This window comes from Mastomys coucha, unplaced genomic scaffold, assembly GCF_008632895.1.
Source record: "Mastomys coucha isolate ucsf_1 unplaced genomic scaffold, UCSF_Mcou_1 pScaffold21, whole genome shotgun sequence".
Lineage (NCBI taxonomy): Eukaryota > Metazoa > Chordata > Mammalia > Rodentia > Muridae > Mastomys > Mastomys coucha.
The window spans coordinates 42,801,328-42,813,395 of record NW_022196904.1 but is presented as its reverse complement, the minus strand read 5'-3'; the positions used below and the strand labels follow the sequence as shown (position 1 = coordinate 42,813,395).

General features: G+C 38.7%; 1 protein-coding gene across 4 annotated transcripts in view; it reads right to left on the bottom strand.

The window, feature by feature from the left end:
- Gas2 (growth arrest specific 2) overlaps positions 1-12,068 on the bottom strand; it is a 133,049-nt gene that overhangs the window by 47,820 nt on the left and 73,161 nt on the right. For all 4 annotated transcript variants that reach the window (XM_031386799.1, XM_031386800.1, XM_031386801.1 and 1 more), the window contains 2 exons: positions 10,690-10,753; positions 3,499-3,640 (listed from right to left, as the gene is read on the bottom strand). In XM_031386799.1, the coding sequence (XP_031242659.1) occupies positions 3,499-3,640; positions 10,690-10,753 (206 nt within the window). The remainder of the gene's footprint in view (positions 1-3,498; positions 3,641-10,689; positions 10,754-12,068) is intronic.

Genomic DNA, 12,068 nt, shown 5'->3' with positions numbered 1-12,068 from the left:
TATATTGAGGAACTACCAACAGTTACCTCAAAATGAAAGAGGTGGTTCAAAGGACGAAAGAGTTGTAAAATACACTGGGTTAGAACAAGGAGACCTGTGAGGTATCAGCAAGGCAGGGCTTCAGGTGCATCATAGAGGATCTATTGATTCTGACTCCAGCTTGCATTGTCTTAAAGCATGCTGGCTGCAAGGACTACCTCCATAGAGGATTTTCAAGGCAGTAGTGATGAAACAAAGCTATGGTAATTATAGGCCTTGACTTCATAATGAGAGCTGTCAGGTTCCCCTGGCTGAGTAACTAGGAAGTAAATATAACACTGTCGAGATACTCTTCAGGCCTGACACCACCGTATGGGGGGAAAGAGTGTAAGTACATGTCACACTGAGAGGAGAAGTAAGTATGGGTGTGGCCCTGTGGACACTTGATTTTTGATAAGGAAGTCAAACCTTAAAAATGGAAACATGAAAGCATCTTCTATAAATGGTGAGGGACAAACTGGATGTCTACATGTAGAAGAAAGAAAATAGATCCAACCTTATCCTGCATGAAACTCAAGTCCAAGTGGATCAAGGACCTCAATGTAAAATGAAATACACTAAATCTCATAGAAGAGAAATTGGGAAATACCCTCGAATGCACTGGTACAAGACACAATTTCCTGAGTATAACACCAATAGCTTAGGCTCTAAGGCCAACAATTGATAAATGGAACCTCATGAAACTGCAAAGCTTCTGTAAGTCAAAGGACACTGTCAATAGGAAAAATCAGCAGCCTATAGATTGGGAAAGGATCTTCACCTGACAGAGGGAAACATCCGACAGAGGGCTAATATCCAAAATTAACAAAGAACGCAAGAAATTAGACACTAACAACCCAAATAACCCAACTAAAAACTGGGGTACAGAATTAAACAGAATTCTCAACAGAGGAATCTCCAATGGCTGAGAAGCATTTAAAGAAATGTTCAAAGTCCTTAGTCATCAGGGAAATGCAAATCAAAACATATCTGAGGTTCCATCTTACACCTACTGGAATGGCTAAGATTAAAAAACTCAAGAGGCAGCACATGCTGGTGAGAATGAAGAGAAAGGGGAATACTTCTTCATTGCTGGTGTGAGTGCAAACTTGTACAACCACTTTGGAAATCAATTTGGTGGTTTCTCAGAAAACTAGGAATAGTTCTACCTCAAGACACAGCTATACCATACCTGAGAATATAACCAACAGAAGCCCTACCATCCCCCAAAGACACTCAATTATGTTTATAGCAGCTTTATTTGTAATAGCCAGAAACTGGAAACAACCTAGATGTTCCTCAATTGAAGAATTGATAAAGAAAATGTAAAACATCTACATAATGGAATATTACCCAGCTATTAAAAACTAAGGCATCATGACTGTTACATGGAAATGAATGGATCTTGAGAATATCATCCTGACTAAGGTAACACAATTCCAAAAGGACATGCATGGTATACACTCACTTATAAGTGGATTATTAGCCATAAAATACAGATACATGCTACACTTCGTGGATCCAAAGAAGGTAAACAAGAAGGAAGGCCCAAGTGAGGAAGCTTGACTCTCGCTTAGAAGGAGAAATAAAATGGTCATTGAAGGCAGATGGAGCTAGGGCACTCAGAAGGAGGGGGATAAGGAGGGTAATGGAGGGTTCACAATAAAGTGTGGGGACAGACAAGAGAGATGGCTAGATGGTCATGAAAATGAATGGAAACCTGCAATTAACATGGGTGGGGATGTGGGATGGGGCATCTCCAGAAGGAAACAGAGACCTGGGATGAGGGAGGTACCCAAGAATTAATGGGGGTGACCTTAGCTGTGACTTACTACACTGGCGCTATGGAACCTGAAGAGGCCACCTCCTGTAGCCAAGCAGAAACCTCAGTAAAACAACAGAGATATCAATATCTTGTTTATAAGAAATGCATGCACAGGGGATGGAGCAAAGATTAAGGGAATGGCCAACAAATAACTGGCCCAACTTGAGAGACATCCCAGGGGAAACACCAGTCCCTAACACTATTACTGATACTCTGTTATGCTTGCAGACAGGAGCATGTTCTCTGAGAGGCTCCACCCAGCAGCTGACTCAAACAGATACAGACACCCACAGTCAAACAGTGGCTGGAGCTCAGAGACTCTTATGGAAAAATAGGAGGAAGGATAGCAGGCCCTGAAAGGGACAAGAATTCCACAGCAAGACCAACAGAATCAAATAACCTGGACCCTTGGGGCTCTCAGAGTCTGAACCATCAACCAAAGAACATACATGGGCTGGACCTAGGCCTCCCCAGTCATATGAAGCAGATGTGCAATTTGGTCTTCATGTGGTTCCTGAAGAACTAGTATGGTGCCTATCCCAAAATCTGGTGCCTGCATGTGGGATACATTCTTGTAGTTTGGCTGCCTTGTTCAGCCTCAATGGGAGAGAAAGCACCTAGCCTCACAGAGACTTGAAATGCCAAGGTCGGGGGATACCCAGGGGGACACCACCCATTCAGAGAAGAAGGGGGCTTGGGGGCGAAGGGTTGTGGAGAGGGTAACCTGGAGAGGGGCAGTGAGCCGGAGAGGAGGGCCTGCAGTCCTAGTAGCCCTGCATCCTAACAACTAAAAATATCAAGGTTGTCACCAGCATTCCACGGACTTTGCTTGCTCTGGCAGGACTTCAGTCTTATACCTCTAGCACTGTCGTGTCCCATAAGCTTGCAGGCAATTATAACTCATAAAAGCAAACTTTGCATAAGCCACACCAAGACAAGTCATGTTTTATTTTTGTTTTTTTAATGCTTTCATGCATTTAAGATATGAGTATGACATCACACGAAAATAATTTTCAAACATACCATTACCATAAGCAGGGATTGTTTACTATACCTAGGAACTACTTATCCCTATAATGATGGTGTCACTGCAGTGTGTTCTAATCACCAAAGCCTGTGCCTAGAGGCCTGCAGAGTTGACAGACCCTAGAGTTAGTGCTGGACACTAAGCTCTTCTCCTCCTAGAATCAGGAAACTTCCAATTTCCATGTCCCCACCCCTGCAAGCAATCTTCCTTTCAGATATAAGAGCTCTCAAAAATAATAATAATAAAGGACAACTCTGGCCAGTACCAGGCAATCAATAAGTATAGTTGCCTTTTCAGTTAGATGAGTTGTTCCCTTCCTCAACAATGCGCAAGGTTCTATCCATGACAGGAGGTATTGGGAACTAATAAGAATGAGGTTTAAGTGTTTTCAAAAGACATTTTCAAGGAGTCATTCCCTAGATTTTCAGATACTGTTCAATGGAATTAAGTGGCACTTTATTTTACCTCACTAGTTCAGTTCTGAGTTTCAAGATGAGCTGTAGGAGCACAAATTTTCTCACTGGAGTTAAAATGAATGCAGAGGAGCTGAAATGCATGCAGTCAGGACAGAATGATTTGAGAGGGCAGGTTAGGTTTTATAGTTGGAAGGCTTGTAAATTTCACTCACTGCATCATCCAGTAAGTTTCCAGTACTCTTCTTTCCTGAAGACTTTGATGAAGGAGAAGGTGAAGGAGACGGGGCAGAAAGTGTCTCTTCTTGTTCAATTTCTTTTTCCAGCTTTATCAGACCAGGGGGCTCCACACCATACCTTTCAAAAACATCAGACAGTTATGCATGCACATGCTATGCTCCCAGTATAACAATGCAACAGCTATACAGCATTCTGGATTGTGAGTGCCAAGAATCACTGCCCCTTTAAAATACATAGACTCACTGACACTGAAATGGAACTTTTTGAATTAACATCCATGGAGCAAGGTAAAACACATGTAGCTGCAGTGTATGTGTAAGTGCACATGCATGGAGGTATATGATTTAAGCACACTGAACATATTATTGTCTCAGCAACATGAACACACACAGGGAATTTATCTTAAACTCTTTATCAGAATTGACAATGTAAATGTTGTAATGAAAGCCTGATTTAGAATATAAGCTTGGTAATGACAGAGATTAAAACAGAGGGTTGGTATCAAAATTAATACAGCAGAACACTAAAATTAAAAACAAGAAGTAACTGATTCTACAGAAAAGAGACTCACTGTGAGCTGTTCATTTCCTACACAAGGAGAGCATTGCACATGGTTACACAATATTACAAGTCCTTAGGAATAGATCAGTGAATGCACAAACATTATTATTACTGGGAAAGAAGACAAGAATACTTCAGAACAATGATGTATAAAAGGTCTGAAAACTCTACATGTTTAAGACACTTAGAGAAGGAAAAGGGGGTAACAGGTAAGAGAGCACATGAAAGTGTCTGTTATCCTTGTATCTCCCACAATCAGGTTTTCCTTAATTAAAATTTAAATAAAGAAGTACTAAGTTTTATAGGTCTGTATCAGCTTTGCTTCCTGGGGGCTAGCAAAGGTAATTTTGAAACTTGTCAGGTATGAGGCATACACTTTCACGAACAAAAAGATGAATGCCTGCAGAAGACTGAGACAGGACAGACTCTCCAACAAGGACTTGCTGTTGTCAGCTTGCCTGTTCTTTCTGATCAGGTGATTGTTATAAAGGAGAGAAAACACTGCTTGGTGATGAAAAGGTTATTGCAAATCAAGTATGATGCTACACACTTGTGATCCCAGCACTCAGGAGGCAGAAGCAAGATGTTAATCAGTCTAGATTAGTTGAAGGGACCCTCTCTCCAGATGAAACAAGAGAAACAAACCAGGAGTTATTAAATAGCATACAATATAAATAGTCCATGAGCAGGAAATAAGTGCTGACACCATGCTCATAACTTAGTTGAGTACTGTGTCAATTCAGCAGCCAACGTCAAACCTTGCCTATGTACTCCAGTGGTGGCTTGCTACTTTAATAGATGTCACTGTATACAAGTGCAGGACAAGTTTCTAGGGAGGCAGTTTTTCTCCTGGTGATATTTGATCCTGACAGAGGGGAGCTCAGTTGGTTCAGTTCCTGTTCTCTTGAATCATTACCCACACTTCTCCCTGCCATGAAAGGACATGGTTAAGTTGATGCGGCTTCACTAGTTCACTCCATTTCTCTAGGGAGAGATCTACCCCTCCATGGGTCCCAGGCCATTTCCAGTCATAGACATTCAACATGTCTGTTAACTTGGGTCTTTTTAAGTCATAACTCAGCTCTCAAAAGGATTCTATGCATCAGATAGATGCCTTTTGAGAGCTGCAAAGCTTATGTAATAATTAAGTACAAACAGTTCACAATGTCACAACAGCCTCTAATCTATTAAGTAACTTTTGTTCCATAGTAAACAAACAGTTGCTATAAATATTTGGTTACCACATTTTGTATTTCTACTTTTTTGTATTTATAAACCAATTAATGCTTCATTACAAGACACATGGTGTACTATGGATTCCATTCTACCACTCAAATTGATTCACAACACCTTCAGATTTCCTAACAGGCCAGAAAGACTTTGGAAGGCAATCCTCTAAGCTGTTACAGACTTCTGTGGATTCTTAGCTCCATTAAGGCATAAATCTTGCCTGGGTTGAATGTTCTCAAGAGAATAATATAAACCTAGTTAAGTCTGGAGGAATCTGAGACACTGTGATCATGCCAACTCTACATCAACTGTAAGTGAAAACATCATAATTTAAAATAAATAGATTAGAAAATATTTTATATTCAGCCACAGGTGGATGAAGGCCACCTGTTTGTTCTGTGTTGGACATGAGCTGAGCCTGTTGCTGCTCTAATAGCATTTTTGCTATTGTTTTATTTTTTTAAGACAAAGTATATGCACCTTCTTTAGCTAAGAAAGCTGAATAATGGTTGTGCTACTGACACAGAAAGTCAGCACCAAGCCCAGAATCTGATGCTTAATTTGGCATTTGAATTCTTCAAGCTGCTCAGGATAGAGTTGAACAGTACCAGAATGCATATGAATATGAATTTTTTGGCTTCCTGTCCATCTGGGGGCTATCAGTAGGCTCATCCCCAAGGCTGGAGACATGTACCTACAAGCCAACTTAGTTGTCAAATGCATTTGTTCTTCAAAAGGCAACCTCGGTTTGGTATCGGTAACTTCTATACCTCTTCACATGCCCATTCTTTCTATAATGTTTTCACAAATTAATGTTTCTTAGAACAGGGTGGTAGAATTTTGGGAGAAGGGTTTTTTTTCTAACCCTCAATAAAGGAACCAACCAGAGTCATCAAGGAAGGTGAATTCACTGAAGCTAAGTCCTGATTCCTGCAGGGCGGATATGGTCTAAATCCTCAGAGGCTGGGCACTTATTTTCATCTTACTAAAAAGTAAGATGGTCATTGGTTTGGCAACTGTAAAAGGAGAATATAGGAATGGCTCTCTCATTTTGCTGGCATAGGATGTGGTGTTTAGGATTAAGCTAACTGGAAGAAATACACCACCAAACTCATTCCTGACCTAGAAAAATCTATTCAAACTATTTAGCAGTCTGTACGTTCCAACAAGAGACATCTGTCTTCCATTGTAGTGGGGTCGGGGGACAAATTTTATAGACTAATGAAACTCCCTCTTTGTAAGGCATGTAACAGATGGTTTATAAATTCTTGCCAGATAATTTTGCCCCATTTTTCCTATTTTAAGACAATGTAAACTTAGATTTATATGTGGAAAATGCTCCAGCCATGGGAAAGGATGTATAAACTCCCAGCAGTCCTTGCAAGTCCTCCAAGTGAATCAACTACTGATCTTGACACAGGATTACTTTTCTTTTAAATAACATTTCCTTAGACCATGACTGAAATAGAAGATTAAAGAAAATGTCCTCAAAATATTTCCTTTCAATAGTCATAAACTTGTTCAGGATCGATCAAGAAAAGAGCAAAATCCAAAGTCATGAGATAACTTCGTGTGCCACTGACACCCAAATTTGCCAACAAACTACCAGTTCAGAAGCTTTCATTTTTATCATGAAGATAACTTTAATCCTGCAGTCAGAAAAGATGTTGAAATCATAGCTATTTACTTCTTCATTTTGCATAAATTAATACCAAAGTACTGGTTAAAGCAATCTTTTGATTTTGCTGTGTTGCTTTTGTCAATGCCATATTTTTTTTGAATTCAGAATTGTGTATTTTTCTGACATAGTAGTAGAGAGATTTTACCTTCCAACAATGACAGCTCTGTTTAATTAAAACCCAAAGAAATTTTACAATGAGAACAGAAGTAATGTCACCATCTCAGAGCTCAGATTTGCTCCGGTTCTTGAAAGAGTACTCCTGAGTGTCCCTAGGCAGAAAAGTACAGCAGAGGCTCCCAGCATCATTTCTGAAGTGATAGTGGTACTCTTAAGAACATACACGTGAAATCTGGATGTACCACATAGAATGGAATATAAGAAGGCATCCCCTATCAGTGAAGAAAACACAAAACTGAAGAGGATCTTTAGTAGGATCAAACTCATCTTTATGGGAGAAGATGGTTTCTAGGTGTGCTCTGAAAACCACTCCTAGTTTGGGATAACATTGTTCAAATGCATTAATCTGTGTGGTCTTTAGCAGCAGACATGAGAGAGGGGGGAGTGATGTCAAGTATCTAAATCTAGATCTAAAGCTCAGGCAGAGCTTAGATGTGAGATGAGACTGGGTGGGGTGGGTTGTCTTTCCTTCATGCTATCCTATTTCAGGAGCTTCCAGCAAACCAAATAGCATGGATTTGTTCAGAAAGAAGCAAATGGGCATTTTTACCTGAATAACTGGCATCCTTTCAAATCTCTAACAAAGATAACTGCAAGAGGAAAGCATTGTCTCATATTATTTTATGCTGAACAACATATAATGCTTCACAAGACTCGTTCAGTTGAATGGGACAGAAATATAATCAAGAGTTCAATATTGCAATTCAGGGTGATCTTAATCTCAACTCCACCATGAAGTATTTACTTCCATGGTGTATGTTCTGGAATAAATGTAGCCTTTATCTTAACTCATGTGGTCATAAAATGTGAGTGTGTACAGTGCAATACACCACCACCTAAAGTATCTGTGCTGGTCTTCAGATATAGGTTACCATAGAGTGTTGACCCTATACATGAAAGCCCTAGGAAGGAGCCCCAGTACCCTGTGCTTCCAAGGGTACATGCCTGGAATCCTAACTCTGGAAAAGTTGAAGTTGGACACCAGGATCATTGTCAACTATACAAAGAGTATGAGGCCAGCTTGGCCTACAGGGCACTCTGTTTCAAAATAACCTAATTGACTGACTATTTACTTACTTTATTAATTGTAGTAAGAAGGAGACTCTTCATTTTACATTGAAATTGACAAATATATTGCTATTTTCTTCATTAACTATCTGCATTAGTTTTACATTCCTATGTCAAAGGTAATTGTTGTCAGATCCAAAGCTTACAGTAGCCAAGCTTCAGTTTTGGTGATGATCATAAACTATAAATATTCTTTCTAAGTTAAAATTAATGTGATTAAAAACAGTTGTATAATGAAATGTCGAAAGTGGAAAAATGACTATTAGCCACATGAGGACTGTAAAAGGCCCAGAGACTCTGAGGAGGCAGTCTTCCTTTGGAGGCAGTCTTCCTATGGCTATGCTTGGTTCTCAAACTTTGACCATCTAATGCATCCATTTGTACTCTTTAAGCACAAAGTAGAATATAGCACCTTTCTCATATTTAAAATCATATAATTATACCACACACTACTTTCTTAATAGAACTTCTAGACCTCTAGGTTTTTTTCAAGTTAATTATCTCCAAGGCAGCTGCTGATTGCTTATGATTTTCCATAAGATTAAGCAAGTGCCAGTTGTTTCTATGTGATGAGTCCTGAATCTGACTGGGGCAGAAGTTCAAAAGTTAGCGCAGGAGGTGTGTTTCTGGAAGCAGCTATATCTTTGTCCAACTGTGGAAGAACTAAAGAGTCTTGGCATTCTGGCTGGCCAGGGGATGCAGGCTCATGCTGTACATAAAAGGTAGTCCCTAAGTGATAGAGGGCAAGAGTGTCACACATACCTTTTAAACAGGTATTTAGACATCTTGTGGAACTAAAGAAATCTTTAAGTGACTCATTTCTCATCCCTTGTTGGCTAACACACAGTAATATAATTAAAAATACTGAAGAAATCTGTTTCACTGTGACTACTGAGGTAAAATAAAAACTTCCTATATGTTCACTAAAAGTTTATTGGCTGTGGTGATTAAAAAAAATTTGAGATTGTTTCTGACCATTAATCAAAAATGTGTACTTTTTGGCAGAGTTTGTTATTGGAGCACAGTATTACAATGTATGAGGTTTTCTTTCTCCTAATTTTCTATGTCAATTCTTTATCTAAGTTCACCCAGTATTATCTCTCACTCCATTTTACTGGTTCATGTGATCTTGACACCTACATGCACATACAGACATGCAGGCACACAGATGTAAAAATATGTAAATACATTGACTTTCAAGGCATAGTATATCCCCTCCATACTCCAAAAGGATATGAAAAGAAATGCATTTAATTAAATGGTATCAAAGTCAGCTTAGGCAAAAACTGTCCTGTCCACATGATGACACTGTTAGATATCAGAAAAACATCCAAACCCATTCAACATTTATTCTCCCTCAAGATGTCTTCAAATCTTATCTTCATTTCTTCTCTAGATTTCATAGAACTATAAAAACCTTGTCAGACAGTTTGCAAGGCTACTAGCAGAAATGCATGAAACCAGAACAAATTGGTTTGTCTAGCGGTCTTTTCCTCAGCTTACTTAGCTAGGATCACTACAGTCAGTTTCTTTGGGTTATTCCTACAGGAAAAAAATTTCAAAACACATCTTTACATAAAATAAAGGGGGCTGGAGAAATAATAGCTCAGTGATTAAGGCCAAGTACTGCTTTGATAGAGTACCCACATAGGGAGGCACATAGCTGCCTATAACCTCAATTTCAGGAACTCTCACAAGCTCATCTGGCCTCTGCAGGTACCTGCACAAACATTCACAGACTTTCACATAGACGTAGATGCATATGCTTAGTTTAAAAAAACTTATAAAAATAAAACCCAGTCTCTCTGTTAAAAACATAGAAAATTATATAAAAATTAGCCTCATTCAATTCAAAAGTAAAATCTCTGAGGTGTGAAAACTGATAACAGAATAGAGAAAATATGTAAATGAGAGACTAAAATTATTAGACAGAAAATAAGGGATGAAAGGGAAGGAAATAAGAGAGAACAGATTTCCCATTGAGTAAACTGTCCCATAAAGTGTCAAGTAGGGACCTGCAGAGATGACTAAGTGCCTATAAGCTCTTCCTGCTTTTCCATAGAATCCACACTAAGCATATCACAACTCCCTGTAACTCCAGTTCCAGGGAGCCCAATGTCTTCTTCTGGAATCTGCAGGCTCCTAAATCCACGTAGTGCATATACAGACAAGGAGGCACACCATATCTACGGAAGCTTGTAAGGCATGAAAGAAAATGCATTTCATTTAAGGATATCAATGACAAAGACTGTCCTGACCACATGTTGCAGTGCTGACAATGGTAGAGGCATACTTTTAACTAGGCTCTCTCCATATGACCCAAACAATTTCATTTGCTCAATGGTTTCTTAGCATCTGTTGGAATGTCAACAATGAGAAGTCAGCATGCATGCCTTTGTTGCCTAAGGTTGAGGTATTTCTGTGTCTTTACGTGAGAGGTCTTACCTACCTGGCTGCAATCCGACCAAGTTCTAGCAAACAGAGACACACTTCTCGGGGCTGCTTATGCAGAACTGGAAGAGAAGACAGACATAAACAGTTTTACAATAAATAGTACTGTAAAGTATTCATGGGGGCAGGTTTGCCAATGACCCTCCTGTTGCCCTCACAGTCAGAGATGAGCTATTTTTCATTCTGCCATTCATAAGACTCATCCCAAACCCTCAACTGAAGATGCACAGTACTTTTGGGAACTCCAGCCACACTTTATCCCAAACACCATTGGTCTAATGAACTCTCACTATAAAAACATTGCCTTCAATTAGCTAATATTAGCAAGTCTATGTTTGATACACATGTAGAGGCAACTATGATATAAGTAAGGTAATTAAACAAACACATCACACACAAACTGTGCATTGAGGACTAACATTTTTGAATATATTGTGTATACTCCTGATTTTTATATTAAACTGAATTAATAAGGATAAAATTTATAAACTACAATTCTTTGTTTACCTCCAAATAAAGACATTTGTCAAATGGGACCTACAATTTGGTGTTCTCTGCTAATCAATAATTGATAATTTAGAAAAAGACACACTCCACTGACTGGATTCTTGAGACGTGTGTATCAAAAAGGTACTACCTGCCAACAGAGAAGCTGATGAGAAGCCTTTTTGAGTTTCTATTGCTGAATTATATGACATTATTGCACAGCGAAGCTGTTCTGTGAATGGTCTAGGGCAGGTTAATGCAGACGATACGTACTTGCATTGCTGAGCCAATGAGAGGAGCACATGTTGCTTCCTCTGTCCACCTAATCAAAACTGGGGCAATTAAAAAATACTATATTCAATATCAAATAAATCAATAATGTAACAAATCTTTTCATGGAAAAAAGTCTTCACAAAGTTATTCTAATAAGGTAAAATAATACTTATTGATCAGAAAAGTACAAATGTTGTTCTAATTCATAAAGCTAGAATTTTATAATAATTCAGATCCCACACTCTATTCACTACATCTAAATATTCTAATTTCCTATCTTCACTCATTATGCAATAAAAATATTTAGTCTAATGATAACAACAGGATTTGCTTGGGGTAGATCTGCATACTAAACGTATTTGTATTTTGACTTAAAATTTGTGATTTCATTTGGCTGGAACAGACATTCAAATTAAGTATCATTAATAATTTGGTTATAAAATGTCACTTTTAAACTAAAAAAATCAGAAATGCTTACTAAAAGCATAATTGATCATAGAAATCCTGAACTGAGAAATATTCCCATTCCCAATAAGCAATGGAGCTTTAGTTGTTCAATGGGGAATTATTATAGAACCATCTAAGGGAGCCTTGAATCGTTTCTAATTAAATAAATAT